Source organism: Dermacentor variabilis, chromosome 11, assembly GCF_050947875.1.
Source record: "Dermacentor variabilis isolate Ectoservices chromosome 11, ASM5094787v1, whole genome shotgun sequence".
NCBI classification, from domain to species: Eukaryota; Metazoa; Arthropoda; class Arachnida; order Ixodida; family Ixodidae; genus Dermacentor; species Dermacentor variabilis.
In genome coordinates this window covers 77,577,149-77,597,767 of record NC_134578.1, presented here as the reverse complement: position 1 = coordinate 77,597,767, position 20,619 = coordinate 77,577,149, and the positions used below count along the sequence as shown (strand labels likewise).

General features: G+C 46.5%; 1 protein-coding gene across 1 annotated transcript in view; it reads right to left on the bottom strand.

The window, feature by feature from the left end:
• The window catches only part of LOC142563664 (uncharacterized), a 274,123-nt gene that overhangs the window by 54,211 nt on the left and 199,293 nt on the right, over nucleotides 1-20,619 (bottom strand). The window contains exon 6 of the mRNA XM_075674252.1: nucleotides 11,791-12,109. Coding sequence (XP_075530367.1) covers nucleotides 11,791-12,109 — 319 coding nt within the window. The remainder of the gene's footprint in view (nucleotides 1-11,790; nucleotides 12,110-20,619) is intronic.

The window sequence follows — 20,619 nt, the reverse complement described above, 5'->3', positions numbered from 1 at the left end:
ACCCGCTGTTGTGCTGGAACAAGTACAGCACAAGTTGAACGATTCCCGATGCAGTGCCGCAGGACATGACACTCGGTGACGTCAGCGTGTTCTTCAAGCTTCAAGAGCGTCACTCGCACTGCCGTTAGTGCTGTAGCGCAGAGCACATCTGAAAGAAGTCTGCAGGAGACAGTGGCGTCCCCACTACGTCACGTTCGTTGTGAAGTAACGATACAGCAATCGGGGATGCCAAAATTATATCGTTGTATTGGCGGATTTGTTGTAGTGGTCTTCGTTAAGAGCGGTTCACAATACATATGGAAGATAGGAATTCCACCAAAACATAATTAATCATTCATTATAGAGTTCAGTTTGTTCAGCGCCGACCTCGGACTCAAAACAAACGTCGCGGTTTCGCCGTAAAGGCGAAGCATCGGTTGCGAGAGCAAATGAGTGGACAGCTATAGGAAATAAGGATAGTAGTTCTATTGGACGCATAAACTTGCGACCGTAGCATACTGACTAAATTAACAAGCATGCAGTCAAGCGCTCGCACGCAAACGTGAACACATCTCACTCGCTGACCGCGGAAACACGCTGTCAAAACGCTGGAGTGCGGAAGCGTGGCAATAGGAGCGAGCTCCTGACCATTGTGGTGGCCATTGACCATTGTGGTGCTTCTCGCGTCATGCGAACTAAGCCGCGGAAACATAGCACGCGGCGGACTTTCTCCCCTTCGGAATGGCTTTCAATGTAGAGCTGTCCGGGCGGGCGTGCGTGGCCGTTTGGGGCACCGCGGACTAAAACGTCCCCGTCCCCCTACCTACCCCGCCCGCTGCGTGTGCGATTTTGAGCCCCGCGATTGTGACCTCACCCTGGCACGCTTTCAATTGCGCGTAGAGCATACGGCGCGCCTTGACGGTTTTATCGCCCTTGGAGTTTCTACGACGCCTCACGGCGACGCCGACGGCATGAATTCGCCTGGAGTGTGCGCATAATTGCTATCGCAATAAACATGATGTTTTAACCATCAGAAGTCATCTTGAAGCTGTACTATAACTATAACTAAGTCCTAACTGTAAGAGCGTAACTTTAACTGAGTCCTAAGTTAAATTGTAACAATAAGTTCAACTGAGCTCAGTAAAAGACGATGTTTTTGCATCCTTTCAACTGAACACGTTTTATTCTTTTTTTTTCTTTTCAATGTTTCGCGTCATCTAATGGAGATTCGGCCAGCGGGCCACTTTGGCGGGGGTCTCAGGCATGCCGCTGTTCTTTGGGACATGACATGTTTGTCGACGCGCCATGAGCTTCGGCATTGAGCCGTGAGACATAGCGTCAGCTCAGTCCGAACCTCCTTTTTTGAAGTGTATGCTTTTTTCCCTTGTGCTCTATTCTGCAAGTGCTTAGTTGTTTGCTTCTGTCCGCTCTCGTCGCGTTTATTCAACCTAGCACCCAAAGACGCAAAGTGTATGGCGGTGAAGTGTAAAGCTTAGTTGTCATTGTTTCTTGCCGCCAGCATCAGGTGCTTCTAATTTTGTGATTTAATATCACTTCATTAATTTTATTTCCCCCTTTGGGGCCCAAAGGCAATACGTAAAGAGGGTGGCGGGGTGCCGAAGAGGCCTCTAAACATCGTATAATTACAGAAAAATTATTTCACTAGAAGATGGTATTACGACAGTTAAGACAAGCAGCCCAAGCAAAACAATATAAATTTTCAACAGAAGTAAATCTAAAATAACGATAATACAGAGGGTAGACAGCATGCAGAAGATGGCACCAATCGCCTTTCTTATTTCTTCCTTTGAAGTAACGTCACTAGAATGACGTTTAATGTACATCAAAGAATGCCCATCAGAAAGTTTTGAGGCCCTCGGCAACGTTTCCAATCTGGCTTCTTGAAACTTGTGTAGGCTTCCATCTATCGCTTTTGGTTGTTGCTTTGTACGTACAAGCTTTGAGTAAATGATTTTGTAGGACAAAGAAAGCCACAACAAGTTATAACATTACCCGCTGAACGCGACAATGGAATTTCCTTCCTAATGCTTCATGAACAAGGGGCCCTCAATTCGGGCATCGTTCATAAGCTTACTGCAGGGTAGACTCAATCATGAGGCGATACTTATGCGAGCAGCAAAAACATCCTACCCGTTGGCTGCACCGTCACGTATGCAATGACGCACGCTCTAGGCCACAGGTTTAGCCAATCAGAACTGTGGAGGGGGCTTGGCGTCGGGGAAGCATGCTTGTCTCGCATCCAGTAGGTCCGGGTTCGATTCCTACCCAGACCGAAATTTACCTAGCATACTGTTCAAAGACATTAATTTACTTCGTGTACAGGAGCCTCCCTGAGAAATATGACGTAAATTAGAGTATTTCTGATGTGGTCTTAAGTTTTTTGCCGTTCGCCATTTTTGGTACCATCATTCGGTCACGCCGACGACTTCAACGCCATATTTACGCGGAATAGCGCATACAATACTTTGGCTATAAAAATCTATATCGCAGTTTTGTCAGCGCTATCTGCTAGTGCATCTAAACTGGACAAATTACCTTTGTGAATGTGCAACTTACGTAAGAATGTTACAGTCATTAGGAAGGTTGTGTACAGGTTGCAATGCATAACTTAGTGGTATAATGGAGAGTCGCATATACATCATTTCTGTCCGATTAAAATGTAATATTAGTTGCAATATACAAACTTTTGAAATCCTATTTTATTTCTTAGCTGCAAAATTGTAGACGCTATAATTGAGTTTTAGAAAACTTGGCAAATTCAAGATTTCGATAATTTATTGACGGCCTAAATAAAATATCTACTTTCTAGAGTCACTACATTGCTGCTTTTTTTTAAATGCCACCAACCGCATCAAAATCAGTGCAGTGCATGGTTGCCGCCAGAAAACTAATTATCCATTCCCGTGTACTTACCTAGGAGCCCCGGAGTTTAAGCTATGTTTTAAATGTCTCATATTTAGAGGATGAGCAAAACGAGAACCAGGTGAAAGCAGGAGCCAGCGTTTTGACAAGTGGACTTCTCTTCTTCGAGACAAGTCTTGACAAGTCTTGACAAATCTTGTCTTCTTTCTTGAACAAGGCAAGTCCCATCGTCGAAACGTTGGCTCCTGCTTTCATTTTGTTCTCGTTTTGCTTATCGTCTCGAGTTTCCATCTCCCGCCTTCCCCATGTTTTCCCTGGATTCCTAAATAGAGCTGGTTTCTCCAGTGGATATATCACACCCTTACCTTTAGGATTGTTAAAAATATTGAATTTACGCGACAGCGAGCTCAGACTACACGTGCGTTGAGAGTCACCATTGTCAAAAACTGCATGTGTTAACGCAATGCATGTTGCAGAAAACCCAGTGTCGGCTTTGGCGCCGGCGTCAGCGTCGTCCGCTTGAGAAACATCATCCCGAGCCACGCAGGTACTCCGTGTCGCACACAAGCGTTACTGAAGTAATTAAATGTCCAAAAGTAATATATGTAAAAACATTCAATTTAATAATGTCAAAATAAGAAGTACCACTTACGCACAACCTCCAGCCATGATAGGGTCGGATTGTAATTTGAATGTACGAGAAAACAGAATTCTGTTAAGCGGAAACTCCGACGCGGACCCTTTTCCAGCTGTCGTGTGAGGTCTGTCTTAGTAGGAGCGGCGCGCCCCGCTCAGTTCCTTGCAACACGGTCCAGCTGGCGTTCGCCTCCGCGCATCCACGCAAGCAGCGGCGCCCGCCATGGGGGGAACAAAAAAAAGAACCAGAAAGCTTGCCTTCGTGGTTAGCGTTCGCCGTCAGCGTTTCCAAGGAACATTACGATTACATAAGCTACAGTTTCCGGGAAGCATGATAAGCAGTCAGGGTTCTTTGAATGCTGTCGTGTTCCACTCTTAAACGTGAAGCTTAAGCGTCCTCCAAATTTTAACTCTGACCGCGTGGTGCGCACTGAAATACCCAACATGAGGGTTTTACAGCGGCAGATATTAAAGTTTTTATGCATTTTCCGTGTCACTTGTGACTTATTTGCCGAAAACCCTCGTCAAAAACAACTTCCTTTGTCTTCATCAAAGATTTGTTCTAACATCTCAAAGTAAGGGTGATAGCCGCGGGACAAACCAGCCCTTCAACTCCTCGGACGGTGTTGTAAGTATACGGGGGTGCGACCTGGCTCGAAGCAGCATGCAAGACACCTTCTTCGGGGCAGAAGGAAGACCGTCATGGCAGCCAACAGGCGTCCGGAATCGCGAGCCTCATTAGCACCCACCACTGCCGTTGCAAGCGCCGCACGTGGACTTGTCTTTCTTTTGTTTAAAAAGATTGGTAGGGCACTAGTCAAAATAAGAGCTAGAGCTTGGTGGTCTATTCCCCACCGCCTTGTTTCAAAAGGGAATCTCCTAACATACATGCATCTATCGACGCTAAACTATATGATACTTGATGATACTGACGAGCTTATAACAATGTCTTTTGTACCTCCTTGGATGAAACCGATGAGCAAGCGTCTGCCTTGGTCAGCGCTATTTGAAACAATACATGCGTAAAAAGCACTCACGCAGGTGCCAGTGCAATAGCGTAAATTTGAGATTCCGCTCGCCAATATCGTTTTGCACATCAGCCGTTTAGAATTGAAGTGCCTGCAATGTGCATGAAATAATTTATGACTGCTCTTTGCATTCGCAACGTGCCATAAGTCTGACGAACTAATCAGCCAGGACCATAAAACCTGGGCAATGCAAATTTTGTATTTCAGGAGTATAGTCTCTGTCTAGCATATCGACTAATTCGAACGACCACCACTCCAATGCCCTCGGCGACGATGACGGTGGAAATTAGCCAGGAACGTCCATATAGCTGATGTGGGAAAAGCCGAGGACACTTCAGCACTTATTATGAGTTGTGAATGCGAAAGCATTAATCTCCAATTCAACGCCACTGAGCGGTTCTTCGAGCCTTGCGCTGCGAGTAATGTACCATAGCGGTACCTGCTGCTACCCGAGCCACCAAGCAACAACTGCAGCTTGTGGTGCGAACGCCACATGCTACCGGCACCCCGCGCGACGACAGACCGAGGAAGGAGCACCGGTCGCCAAGGCTTTCAGGCGCGCGCAGCACCTAAGCCTAGTGGGGGCGAGAGAGAGAGAGATACAGACCGCGAACCGGCTTGCGAGAGTGAGAGCGAAGGTGACGTGGCAACGAGGCGATGCCCCCTCCTCTAAGGCTACTCCTGGTGCGCTAAGGATGCAGCAGGCGATCACCTTCGAACGCTCTTCTCAGTCGAGGCACGCTCGTCACGTGGCGTTACAACCAACGGGAATTTAGGTGCCGCTTCGCTCCTACAGACACCACCGTCTTTTTTTTCTCTCAATGGGCCATTAGATGTTTCCACATCAGTTAAACTAACTTAGAGAGCGCACCCGTGCCACCAATGATTTAGACCCTGGGAATGCGTGCTGACCTACTTGCCAGGTTTCGAGAATAGGCAAACGGCAACTACACGCACTGGTTGGTACAAAAGGTGACACGCGGCTGTCTTATAGGGCGGTCTAGGTTGAAATTAGCCTGGGTCAAGCTCATACCAAAGAAACATAATTCGCACAGAAAAGTACTTCACGAGTTCTTCATTTCTTGCAAAAGAAATGAGCTCGAAACGTTAAAGCTCTCTTCATTTTGGACCTTGCGTGTTCGAAGCTTTCGGAAGAACCTAACACGAACCGCATTAGCATACGCGGCCTTGTTTATACGCCGCACTTAACGATATAAGGCATTCTGCAGGTTACGTTTGAAGCCACTGTTCACTTTTCTCCTCCTTGTCTTGTTTCTTTTCAGGCCAGAAGGCACACGCTTAATTGAATGAATTCCATAGCAAACCCACAATCTGATTACAAGGCACACGTAGCGGGGGTGACTCCGAAGTTTGATTTCCGGGAGTTCTTTGACGTGCAGCTAAATCTACGCGAGCAAACTTCTTTTTCTTCCTTTTCATTTCGCTCCCATCAAAAGGCAGTCATCGGGGTCGGGGTCGAACAAGCTGCCTTGAGTTCAGCAACGCAACGTCATAGCTGCTAGGCTGTGGTGCGGCGGGTAAATACGCTTACGCTAAGGCTTACGTACAACGGCAGAAATACTTTATTTGCTTCTGCTAAACTGGATTTCTTTCGTAACTACAATCTTGATGAGGATCCTCTTGCAGACCTTGATGAAGTCGTGTGTGCTCTCTGTCACGAATCCACGCAGAAAACCCCAATAACTACATTGTTCACTAACGGCACATTCCACGCTTCCGAACGATTTAGAGTTCTCCCGCAGTGCTGTTTACATACCGCTTGTCGAAATCGAGCTCTCGGAACACATTCCTCTGGTTCATTCGGAGCGCCATGCTCCAAGTGGGAGCGCCCAGAGGCGCTTTCACCTTCGACCTTGGAGCACGACTGAGATCCGACAGAAACTCAATTACGTTGCTACTCGCAGTGCTCTCGGAGCAGCTACCACTTTCGGCTGCGGCAGGCTTCCTCTGCCTCTGATGTCGAGATAGGTCTGCATCGTTTCAAACCGAGTTGAAGCATTGTAGGAAGCAGTGAGATATAATTGAAGTAGGAAGAAAATGGGCCTTCTTGGGTACATGCACGACAGTATTAACCAGGCTACACCGTGACTAATGTTTGCACCCTGTGGAGCTTATCTTTTCCCCAAACAATAATCTTCACCTATCTTGCGTGCCTTTCCGGTTCTTACCGATGGGCGCGAGGTAATTTCGTGGTCACGAAGGGTATGCGCGTTATCAGCAGGCTAACCGATTCTTGACACGAAAGTAGCGAGCGCAGAGTTTTCAAGAAAGTAAACGCAAGCGCAGCACATGACGATTATTCAGGCTTCCTTTCTTGAAGGCTCTGTGCTCTCTATAATTATGTCAGCAATGCTATGTCACGCTGATAACGCGCATGCCTTTCGTGACCATGGAATTGCCGCGCGCGCAGCGTTAAGAATCGTAAAGGTGTGCAAGATTGCTGAGGATTATTGCTTGTTACTGACAACATAAGACCAAAGCGCTGCAGAAGCATGTTAGTGTTACTTGGGAATGAGATACGACCCGAAGGATGTAAATTTTTTTTTTAGATTTAAGTATAGAGCGCTTCAAAGCACCATATTTGCGTCTGCGTACATTCCACTTATTGGGCAAAAGATTTAGTTACATCAGCGTGCGAGCTGAAATTAGCCCGTCTCAGAACAACAACAGCATACTTTGAAAGAGCGGTATTGAAGCTCGTGCGGTTTGCGCTGCATCGACTAACATTTCACAAGCTACGTTGTTCCGGGCAATGACAACCGGAGCGGCTGATTGTAGCGTGCTTCACTTCACACAAGACGAGGGCGTCTTCTTGTTCATGAGTAAACGAAGTGCTACGTTAGAATCAGTGCGCTTTATTCAGCGCTTGGCGCATGGGAGATATTGAGACATCATACAGCGTTAATTTTTAAATTAAGGTACGTTAACGCGTTAGAAATGCCCACAAGGTCGAAACATTGCAAATGTCTTTATAATTTGCATGCAGTTGTAACTCTGAGTGGCTTGTTCATTCGGACAAGACTGCTCACGTACAATTCCTCGTTCAGCATTTTTTAAGGAAACCGTCAGTGGTCGCTTTTATATTCGATGAAGTAATACCGCCATTATACCCAGGTAGTACCATAATCCACTATATACTTTCTATATATCCATTATACCCAGTAATACCATCATAACCCCGGTCCCACTGAGATTTACTGACGCAATGACAAGTTATACCTTCAGCGTAAATCTTTTTTCAAGCGGTGGATATTATATTCAGTGAATACGGTCATTATACCTAGGTATAGTACCACTATCCATTATATCCATTACACATATATCCATTATATTCATTTTATCCAGCAATACCGTCATATCCCAAGCTCCAATGAGATTCACTGTCGCACTGTTATGTTGTGTTATGCCCTCAGTGCGAAGCTTGTTGCTAGGGTACCAGGAATATGGATCGCACAACGGTTCAAGATAGGACAAAGGACGTCGTCTACAGCAGCTGAGTTGACCGGAGTTCGAGAAGCAATTCGCTGCATACTGCATACAAAGCCTCGAGAAGTGGACAGTGTTCTGTGACTCAAAACCAGCATTGCAACTCATCAGCAATTACAAGAATGGCACAACCGCATGTAGTCCTCTGGTTTATAATATCATGTCTCTGCTTGCTGAGGCGTCTCATTGCGGGCATACCGTCGTGGCGAAGTGGACTCCTAGCCATTGTGGAATAGCTGGAAATGGACAGGCTGACGCGGAAGCAAGAAAGGTGCACACTGACGGAAACACTATAAAAATTCATTATTTCCCGGCATGACATTAACGCCTTGCTCCATAACTCCATCAAAACTTCTATGGCGCGACATTTGGACCACCCCGAACATCGGCAGGAGCGCCTCCGTAGACTTCACGCTGGTTTGCGATTCCGACTTCCACTTCGGTTGCGGAGAGGCCAGGAAACACTCATTCATCGATTACGGCTGGGTGTGGCATACATCCACCGATACCTTCACAAGACTGGACAAGCACGGGACTCTGACTGTAGCGTCTGTCACACTCCCGAGATAATAGCTCACGTACTTTGTGTGTGCTCTCAATATGCGGCCGAAGGAAGAACACTCAAATCTACTGTTGACTGCTTGAACTCCCGTCCCTTTCGGAAGAAAAGCTTTTGGGCGCGTGGAGGTGTGTTGACTGCGCCCAACGTGCCATAAAATCACTTGTGAACTTTCTAAGGGAGGCGGGTTTAGACACGATCGCCTCTAGAACCCGTGAGACATGCAGTCAGTGCGAAATGTGTTTGCGCGATAACTTTTTGCGACAAGATTACTTTTTGTGTGGACAAGATTACTCTTGCGTGTATTGCGTCTACAGTGCGCATCCGCATATTGGACAACGTGTACAATCGCCCAATTTTTTAACCTGAACGCGCGAGCATCGACCGGCCAGTCGATAAGCGCCGTATAACGGAGTACAGCGGCGAAGTGTGCGAGAATACGCGCGTGCGCGCAATGCACAGTCCAATGCAGCTTCCCTCTGCCAGGCTGTTCCGGCAACCGGACCCCACCCCACCTGCTTTTTTGTCCTTTATCGACTGGCCGGTCGATGCTCGCGCGTTCAGGTTAAAAAATTGGGCGATTGTACATAGTAGCTCATTGTACCATAACATAATTACCCGCCATCTACCTTTCCCCGTATTTCCCACTTCCGCTTTCCTCAGTGAGGAGTAGCAGGCTAGAGACACGCTCTCCAGGCCGACCTCTTCTCCTTTCTCTTAATTAAAATCTACTCCTCCTCCTCCTCCTCCTTGTTGCTAGGACTAAGAAGTCTGGGCATGCCATGCGGGGAGGTACTGGACACTGGTCTTGAAAGTAGTCTTTAAAAAGAAAGCTAAGGCTCGCAGTACGTCAACAGATACCTCGTAAAAGTTACAATAGCAGCTTTTTGAAAGAATATTAAAGCTGAAAGGCTCAGAGTAATACAAAAAAGCTGAAAGTAATGATGACCATCTGATCCTCCACAAGGACCTTAGCCTTGTTTATGCCTGCTGAGATAACTGGCTTATGACGTTGAACTCGAATAAGGCAAAACAATTTCGTTTACTCTTAAACAGTCACTTCACGTATTCACGTATTCACGTATTCACGTAAACTCACGTATTCTATGAAGAAGGTTTCATTGCCCCGTGCGGTGTCATATAGGTACTTAGGCTTGCATCTTACATCCGACCTTTCATGGAAATTGCATATCACGAACATATGTGCTAAAGCGTCACAAACGCTGGGTTACTTACATCGAAATTTGCGTCATTGCTCAACTGATACACGGAAATTGGCACATTTAACCTTCCCGCCGCCCACAACATGAATTTGCTGCATCCATCTGGTCGCCTCATGAAGAGTATTTCATTTCAATGCTGGAAGCCGTACAAAATAGAGCTGCTGGATTCATTTCATGTACCTATAACCGCCATTCCAGTATAACAAAGATTAAGCTAGACGTACCACTCCAGACGTTAAGTTTTCGTCGTTCTCTTGCTCTTTTATGCTTAACACACAAACATGTTTACAGCGTAATGCCATTCCCACTGCCACTTTAAAAACTATTATACACATCCAGGCGCCTTCATATTCACCTGAGCATCAAGCGCATATTTGGTAAAACTAAAGCTTTCTATTCTTCGGCTTTGCCACAAGTCATCGCACTTTGGAACGATCTTCAAGATGCCATTATTTCAATCACTAGCCGCGAACTTTTCCGCGAGCTCTTGTATGCACATTTTACGAACTGAGACTGTATAATGATGCATTCTTTTGTTGCGCTTACTGTTACTTTTCTTTATTCTAGCTCGTGCTCATCGCGTACTTTATTGTATAATCCCCCATCACACAATGTTCCGACCAGAGCCTGTGATGTGCTTTTAAATAATAACTAATAACAAGGAACAGCATCACAAAAGATTTTTCCCTGCCGTCGAATTTGTACAAAATTCTAAACAGTGTTCTTAAATGATGAAGTTTCATTAAAATATTTGTCCTCAACTTGTTCATTTCATGGCTTTTACATTTTTCCTATCAGCGGCATGCATTGTTTTGCTGGTTTCGAACTGATATAGTTCTAAAGTTCTTGCGATAGTTTGTTTACTTAATACACAGACAAAAAACATGAAAGCATTGATATCACTTATTCCGGGTACAACTTTCGCGACATACGAATATATTCGTTCATGAAAAGATACATATTTTACTTGTCTTCACAGTGCGTAGCGTTCAAATTCGTTCGCATCATCTTTGGCAATGGCAATGCAGTTATTATTCATGTATTTGGTCCCTCGACAAATTACATAATGAGGAGGCCAAGCTGCAACGCCGACCATTTGTAATGGATAAAGTGGAGTAGCACGTACGACCCATTGAAGTGGCTATGGGTGCCACTATGTTATTGGAGGATCCCGATCAACAGAAATAATATCAAGGCCAACGTAACAATATGTGTGCCCGTGGCTGTCAGGCACGGCTGGTCAGGCTCAGTCCCTAACACTATCTCAATCACAAGCCCACCGTCATCTTAATCAACACGTTCATTGTGAATGACCTATTCCAGACAGATATTAACCTTTCCAGATTTGCACGCTCAAATTTCGCAAAGAGGTAGCACCTTGCAGTAAGTGCAACAACAAGTTTTCGGGCATTACTTGCCAGTTCAAATCATAACTGTGCAAAAACGTGAAAACAGACTCAAGTCAATGCAAAAACCACCAGGTGATATTGTGGCACGCCCTACTGCTAACTCCGGATTGTTTTTGACTGCCTCGTTTCTTCTTTTTTAACCTTCCACGTAATGCATGGTACAAGGGGCATTTTTGCATATGCCTCCACATAGGAAAGCGTCCCCACGGGCCAATTCACAACCCCAAGCTCTGCAATGCAACTCCGTAAACTCTAAAAAACGTTTACACCCTTTGGGGTGTATATCTGCCACACAACGATAATCGTCATCTGCCTTGCTTGCGTTTCCTTTCTTGAAAACGCCGCGCCCGCTACTTTCCTGTCGGGAATGCCGTGTCATGCTGATAAAGTGCGTGCCGTTCGTTACTGGGAAGTACCAGGCTCGCAGCGTTAAAGAAAAGACATGCTGACAGGACAGATGACGTTTGCCGTTGTGTGGCAAGATACGACTCAAAGGGTGTAAACTTTTCTTAGAGTGTAGCCAACGAGCTGCTGCGGGGCGTTCAGTCAGTGGACGCTGCACTTGCCTGTCCGAAGGAGGGCAGGAAACGGTCCATGGTCCGCGAGGAAATGATGACGCAGTCGGGCATCTGCTGCTGCTGCTGCTGTCGCTCGTAGGGCGGCGGCGCCCGCGGGAGCGGCGGAGGCAGCGGCGGCGAGGCCGGCTCGTCGGCGGCTCCGAACTCGTCTTCGTCGGGGTCGCTTAGCAGGGACCGCTGCGAACCCGGGACGACGGAGCCGGACGAGTTGGGCGCGGCGGCAGATCGCCGGCTCGAACCCTGGCGCCTGGCCGCCGACCCGGGCTGCTGCCAGTCGAGCATCGTCTCTGTGCTCCGGCTGCTGCACCTGTGCGGGAAAGAGACTTAAACGACAGCGCTAGGGAGTGTCACCTACCAGTTGTCATTACAGCGTCACGTTGTGCTGGATGAAGCGAGGCTTTATTTTGCCTCTCGCCCCCCGTCTAGCAGGTTCTGGCTGCTCGCTTGTATCTGCAGCTGTCTTGCCGACTGTGCAGCAATTCGGGCCTCTGGATATGCCACACGGTATGTGCCCGCATAGACAAAATTGAGAGACTGGGAATGTGGAACGGCGGCATGTAGCACTGAGTATGTGGGCATTCTTCGCCACTTCTGCGCAGTCAGTATGTGCCAATCAGGAGCTGGCCGATTAGACAACCGGAACAAGAGTGAAGCAGTGAAGAACCTGGCAGGGGAAAAGTCGAGAATTTGGCACAGACAGTAACAGCCGTGGTCGGCATGCTTTGTTTGGCTACGGCTCGTTCGCCCCCACGCTGACACTCCCATTTCGGCCGAATCGAGAGCAATTGAGAGAACGTGAGGCGAGCCATTAAATGGTCGCGTCTTCACTTTTGGTAGTTTCGTTTCGCTGCCTGCTTCTCATGTCCGTTTGAAGTTGGCTCCATGCGCAAGGACCGGCAAAATGAACAGCTGACTTGGCACAACGGTTGGCAGGTATTTCAGGACAACTCGGGGTCAGCAAAGACGACCCCGAGTTGCAAAGGCGATCCCGACACAAGAGTGGCAAATTTCTAGCGTGAAATGGTTTGTTGTTTGGTCAATTCCGGCTCTGGGGTGTCAATGAAGAGATGTCTGGCTTGGCTAGGAGGGCGAAGCGGGGACGGATGAAGTGCAGCGTGTCGTTTCGGTTGAAATCCGTCCCAGCCCCGTTAACTTTCTCTGCTAAAGTCGTGACGGACTTCAGACTCGAATTGACAGTGGTGCTCGGGTGGAGCAATCACCGCCAGCTCTACCAGGGATAAGGTCGCCTGCAGCTGGCAACACACCTCTCTCCTCCGCTCTAAAGTACAAATGCATGTGGCATTATGATTTCGACACGAATTGTGGCTGGATTTTCGTTGTCGTATCAAGAATATAGCGTTCAAAGAGAGAGCGAGAGAATATATCGTTTTTGCATTTCTACGAAAACTCTCGTGGCGTTTTTTCCCCATTTGATGATATGCGATACTTTGCTTAGTAGGCACTGAACAGTAAGAAAACAAATAACATTCGGTTGTCGCGGAATATTTAGTAGGTGTAGAATATGCAAAAATACCACAGCGTTCTATTTATTCATATGCGCAAATGAGTAGTCGAAGCGCAATATTAGATTCGTAATAAAGATTGCGAACATTTGCCCAACCGTAAAGATAACGCCATCAAATTCGCTTTACAAATGACGGCGAACGCCTAAATCTCACGCAGTCCGCTGCCACGGTCGGCAGCGTCCAGTATCACCTGCACTGTATCGAAACAAATGAACCTGTGTTTTCTGACTGCAGTGCGCTTAGCGGGAGTACAGTACCTTTGCGGCGAGAGCGCGGACCCATTCCGGTACTCCGAAGGCCGCGCAGGCATTGTGTGAATGTCAGCTAGTGCAAGCGACCGACACTTTGGCGACCTTTCGCCCATATCGCGGCTGGACGCGTTCACTGCACAAGACACAGGAGCGTGGCCTTTGAAGTCCCTTTGTGTTCGTGCTTTCGTGCCGCCGTATCCCTCGCTCCGTTTTCCGACGCGACGACAAGACTGGAAGGAGACGCTGCTGCATCTTCGATGCACTTGCGAATCACTCGCCCGACCGGGTAACCTTTACGGTGACATTTTGATTCCTCCATGCAAAGTCGCACGTCGCCCAAATTAAGCTAATGGATCTACCAAATCATCGGCGTTGGATGTTTTCGTGCGACGACTCGAGCATTTGGATTGCATATAAGATAGCCAATGCGGTTCTGACAAATATACTGCAGCGTTCGCGCGATATCCAGGTGGCAAGCTTGCTTGAGCTGCTCGCTTGAAGATGGAGTACTTTTTTCTTCTTAACGTAATTACCTCCGTGGTACTACCTCAATGACATCTGACGCACAAGAAAGCTGCATGGATGGTTCTCAACGAAATGAACGACTGGGTGAGCGATATATATATATATATATATATATATATATATATATATATATATATATATATATATATATATATATATATATATATATATATATATATATATATATATATATATATATATATATATAATCTCAACTGACGAACTAACTTGAAATTTAGTAACCAAAAGGGCACTAAATAAAGGCCTCATCGCCTTCTAATTCCTCCGCTTTCATCGTCTCTTACTGTGGCCACGCGGCATTGTTTTTTTTTCAATGCTAGAAGCGACCAAACTCAAGCCTATGACGACGGCTCATTACATATGAGTCACCGTTGCATTATCTCCAGGACACGGACTTCCATGTTATAGTGACGACATAAGTTCATGTCGTCACTATAACGCGTGGCCGTTAGGGCGATTAAATACACAGGGTATTAGAAACAGAATAATATTTTGCCATTAAGTAGCTTATGGCATTGATAAAAGTGGGAAGGTGGCATTTTTCAGAGCCCGATATTCCAAAATCCCTAACGCACTAGTAAAGTAATAACAATAAGAAACCAAACGAGAATAACATGACCACACGCACAGCAGACACACAAGCGCAAGCTACAAGCGCACTAACTAATATTTTCACTATACGGGCACCAGTGCGGAGTAAATGGTTCAGTACCTGCGACACTCAGCTGTCACACAAGAAGTTGGGCGAGGGGTGAGTTCACACAGGTGTTTTCGTGCATATATACTTTATCTAGCATCGGTATTTCCAAGTAAACTTGACTGCTAGAAGGGAAACACAACCCCGACGTGAAGGCGTGCAAAGAAAGAAGAGAGCAGTGGGTGTATGTATATACAAAGCAGAATAACGGACATTCCGTAACGTTAGTCGAAACCAAAAAAAAGAAAAAGCGAAGGGCGAAGGAGAAGTTTTTACGGCGTCCTGCTGCCCTACTCTGGCATACTTCCCACCTTCTTGCAAAATTTGATTGCTCTCCGGATTCTAAATAGGTCTCGAGTAGTGCGTTCCGTCGGTCAGTCGGTTTTTCACTACCAATTGCCATGAGGCGTAAGAAAATCGTTGAACTTTCTAAACCCTGTCACGAGCGAACGGGTTTCCTTTAGTTCCCTTTTTTTCAATACCTGCAGCGCCGTCAACTTAAATTATTCGAGATGACCAAGCTGCTAGCAGTGACATTACGTTGCCCCGTAGAGTTTCGTATCAACTACGCGCGTACTACACGACGTCTAGTGTTGTTATCGTCTAGCTCGGCTGGAGCAGTAACAAGTGGCAGGCATTTTCGTACTCGATAGCTATCCTTGGCATGTTCCGAAGGCCTCCAAATAACACAAATCTACAATAGTAGACACAACGATACGCTCCCAATGTCAACTAGGATAACTGTCACCCCCATTTCTTCTCTAATCCTTGTCCCTGTCTTGCTGCTGCTTAACGTTAGGCCTAACACTTTTCGTTCCATCGCTCGTTGCACGGTACTGAACTTCGCTTCAAGCTTCCTTGCTAAGCTCCGCTTCTCCGTGCAGAGGTCGCCCTCCTTCACCGAGATTTCGTAGAAATGTTTTGGCTGCTAACGGTTGAAACTCCACTAAGTAAAGGTTGAAACGGGCGTCGTGTTGGGGCAGTCCCACAGGCAGCCGCACGTTCGGACTTGTTTCAAACTTGGGGCGAAAGTTTCTACGCGGCATATATAATCCCACTCCTCCGAGAACAGAGTCACTGAAGAGGACATCAGCTTCGCATCTGATATCTGCGAGATTGTTTTTAAAAAAAAAAACGTAAGCATTTCTACGTCTACTCACCGAGGCGTCGCTGACGCTTGACGCTTCCGCCGCATAAAGGAGATGTTGTATCAACATGCATAAATCAACGAAGCAGAAAGAAATCGGATGGTCGTAAACCTAAATTAGCGCCAGTGAGTTTCGAACCTGCCGACCTCTTGACTCAAAGTCGGGCATCTTAGTCACTGCGCTGCCCATCCGCTCCCACAAAGCTGCGCAAAAACCGCATCTCTATTGTGTTTCGCAACCGCCTATATAGCGAGGCGGTCGCGCATGTGGCGTCATTTTTTTCAGCGGTAGCAAACATGCGGAACGTCAGCGGCAGTATAGCTTACGACAGCAACAACTCAGGGAGGCACCTGGGACGAGCGGGGAACAACGGCAACAAGAGTTAATGGATGATGATGGTGGTGACCAAGCGCTGTTGAAACAACAGAGAAAAAGAAGTTCACGCTGCCCGACAGCTTTGCTGTCGGGCATCGTGAGCTTTGTAAGACGACGGCTTCACAATGCCCGACAGCGAAGCTGTCGGGTGTTGTGAAGCCGACGTCTTATGCTGGTCTAATCAAGATCGCCACTTTGCGACCGAGTTTTTCCGCTTCTCCTAAGCGACTTTCACGGTGTCTCCCTCCCGCCATTATAGCAAACACAGCAGCGTGTGACGACGAATAGCAGGCGATTAGTAGCAAATGCTTCCGTGTGTTTCAGATAACTCTTAAGGGGAGGGGGGGGGGGGGAGTTCTGCGTGAACGTTTTTATTTTGTAGGTTCAGGCTGCCCGCCTTGCGACACAGTAACATAAAGTTGTTATATATGAATGCGACCCCATAATGTCACCGGAAGCCCACTAATGCTCTGTGATGGGAGTCTACTTAAGCCCACTCTCTTAAGTCGGCACGCCGGCAAGGTGATGAGGCATTAGCCCAGAAATACAGGTATAGCCGAACAGGCCGATTCGTGGCAGTTTTTGCCCCGATAGATATGTTCCTCTCGTGGACTGGACATTGTTGCTGAGTCCGTGCTATGTACGCGAACTGCTAGTTTGGATCAGCCACTCAGCTGAGCGTGTTCAGGAACGGCCGGCTATTAAGACATTCGAGGAGTCTGCCTGTCTGCCTGAGCTGGCAGCGTGGTATAATGTCATCTCCTGTTTAAAGCACAGAAAAAAAAACAAATCTAGAAATTTTCTTTTCAGGATGAAATAAATTTCGAAAAAAATAAAGTAATAAACTGAATATTGTCGATTCTATTCGGAATTTAATATATGCAATATCTTTCCAGACAACCTTCAGTTGATGTGAGATAATTGGCAGTTCCAATGTCTAGTCATCTGTTACGTTCTACCTAACTATCCTGTAAATTTACCCAAGGCCATCCATTGGTACAAAATAGGGGCTAGACATTGTATGTTCTTTTTTCGTGCAGCTTTCTCTGCTCAATGATGCCTAGTAAATAAAAAGTTGGAGGCACTCCTCATGTAGCAACTGCATTAAATAGATTTTAGCAATTTATCGTTCATGCCCCGACACCTATAACTAATAACTACACGCCTAAAGCACGTATAGAACCTATCTGCCTGAATAGTGCCATACAAGAAAATTGCGAAAAAGATATAACTTCAGACGCATTACTATTACAACATATGCGAACTAATCGGAAGCCAGAACAAAGCATTCTTGTACTACCCGTGACTCCAGTGGTGTCTGTATAGTTACGATGGCAGCATACCCTTGCCACCTTCACCAGACATATCACTAGCATGAGTAGCCATGCTTCTCCGCGTGAACTCTAAGTTATGGACTGAGAAAATGACTGGCAATAAGCTTCTTACTTTTTTGAGTGGACAAGTGTGGGACCTGCACTCGTACGAAGCTTTTGACCCCTAAGTAGATCCACCCACTCTGCCAACGGTCTCTGGTCTTCCGATCGACGAGGGCAAGTGTACATGGTCCCGTTATACAAGGCGTCCAAACTACCGAGAGGAAAGCTATTATTCGAATGTTCCGCCAGAAACCATCTCCCAATGTTTGTCGAGGTTAACGCAATTAGCATTGAAGCAACGTGCGATACAATGCGTAGGCACTGCCGCAACACGCCCTGTGTGAGGCCTATGGTGCACCCGGCCTCCCCTGTCACGATTACCCCTGGACATGCAGCGCCATGTGGCGGTGCCGCCTCGAATTGCACGCGTGGCGTATGCCTGAGTGTATATCGAGACAAGACTGCCAGAATACATATCATGCGAGTTTGATTCTGCATGGGAAAAGCGATTTTTAAAGCGTTTCCTTTTATCCTTATAGAAAAGCCACACATAACCTCCTACCGAACTTGGCAGCAATGAGGCTCATTGAGGATCGGCACATAACCAACTTCACATGCAGTGACCCAAGTTGGTCCGATGGTTGGTTTTGAATCCGGTTCCCTCAGCACACGTTCCCTCAGTATTATTCTCTCTCTCACACACACACAGAGAGAGAGAGAGGATAGACATCTTTATTATCTAAATGTAGGTTTGTAGAGGCGCCTTCATTCCAGAATGCCTTGAGCTCGGGGCGCGTCCTTGGCCCTCGCGATCAGCCGTTGTTGATCCTCGATGTCGGAGCCGGCCAAGGTTCTTTCTCAAAGCTCGTTGGTGCGATTAGGGTTCGGAGCTCGATGCCTTACCGACCAGACCATGAACTACCGAATGACCCAATTTTGAATGAAAGAGGTCAGACAGCCACCGGCAGAAAAACCAAAAAGTGGATGAAGTTGCAAAAGACGCCTATCGCAATGAAAACTGGCGCAACATAAGACTACGAGACCTACGGTGAGAGGTCACCGTAAGTCGCCACCAAGGTAATTTTGGCTGTTGTGATTACTTTTCGAAGAAAAGGCTAACTTAAGAGTTTTTCTTTAATTTTTGAATCAGTCGCATTACCGGCGTTGGGGAGAAGAGGCATTTCTTTTTTTTGCGTTCTAATTCTGTCGCTTTCAGTGCGTCCTGTCCAGCGGTATTATTGTTTCTGCGCTTCATTCGCAGCGCGCGAGAAACGAAAAGTGCCGCTCAATTATTTACACGCGTTCCGCGACACCAGTGACAGTGGAAGTGAATTCAAGGCATCATCTCCGCTCGTTTTCCCGACTCGCCGGCGCCGTGATTGCGACAGGCCGCGGTCTTCAAGCGGGAACGATTTGACGCCAGCACGGACAGCGTAGCGCTTCCAGGCGGTTGCCAAGTCGGGCAATTGGTGGAGTCAGTCTCGTCAAATCACGTTTGGGACCACTTATCTCGCGGCACGCTGACAGAAGTGGTCTCCGCCCTCACCCTTGCAACCACGCCGCACCTTTCATCATCATCATCATCATCATCATCATCATCATCATCATCATCATCATTCATTCATTCATTCATTCATTCATTCATTCATTCATTCACTCATTCATTGTCCCTTAAGGACGCCTTTCAGTGAATTACATATGGGGGGAGAGGAGGGCAACTTTATCAATAAACACTTTGTATATTAGGTTAACTAATAGTTAACTTATTTATACAACGGTAAACGAAACTTAGTATACATGCTAGAAGACGATGGGCAAGAAAAAAACAAAAACGAAACAGAAAATGAGGTACAAACCGGCAGTAGAAATGGCAGCACAAGCGGAAGTATAACAGAGCAGTAAAAAACAAAAAGGTAGAGGTTAGAGTAACAGCGCAGTAGTGGGTAGGTTAAGGGCTTAAAAACATGACAATAGGTGCCTAAATTTATCTGAATCTCTTTCATGTACTGTACTGTCGGGTAGCGCGTTCCGCAGTTCAATAGCAGTAGGTAAGAAATACTTGTTGAAGGAATTAGACGCGTCTTTCGCTCACTACGAGGGAGTCATGCAAACAAATGATAACAATCACGCAGGGCACTACGCACAGAAAACAGCAGAATTGGATGTTTTGGACGCAAAACAGCTTTTCCATCGGGACTTATGTCGTTGAGTGAAAAAAAAGCTCAAGCAAGAAACACTTAAATAGTTTCTGTAATTCGTTAGAGAATAACTAAAAAAAGGTTCCGGGAATATTACGGAACACTGCGAGCTTCATAATCGTAAAGGTAAGAAAAAAATTACCGTAACAGCTTAAGTAGCGTTCGCTTCGACCGCCCGCTATGGCATATTTTTTTTTTCACCCTTAATCCTGGGGCGCAATCTTTAAAGCTGCCCTGCGGCAGATGGAACAATCATGCTGCCGCAGGTAGATTAATCGACGAGACTTACATTATTTCCATGATAAATCATAGTAAACATTGAGCCGACTTGTAAAAAATTCATCAATAACTTCTGAGCTACTCACTCTAGGGCATGCTTTCGCGATTTATCCATCGAAGAGGGCGACTTGTCGAGGTAATTCCAAATAGCACTAAATGGCTAAAGAAGCGATGTGGAACAATCTGGAAGTTGTGCTGTAATTCTATTTACTTTTGGAACAACGCTAGCTCTCAAGCAATGCACGTTTCAGAAGCGAAGCCATTCTGTCTAAATCTATATACCTTGCGAAGTGTCTCCAATTCGCGACTTGCAATTTGTGCCCCAATGTCATTAGTCTTGAAGTTAGTTTCTGTAGTTCTGGTTAATTTATTCAGTGATTGAATTTCATTTCTTGTGCTCGTTAACCTTGTCGAGTAATCT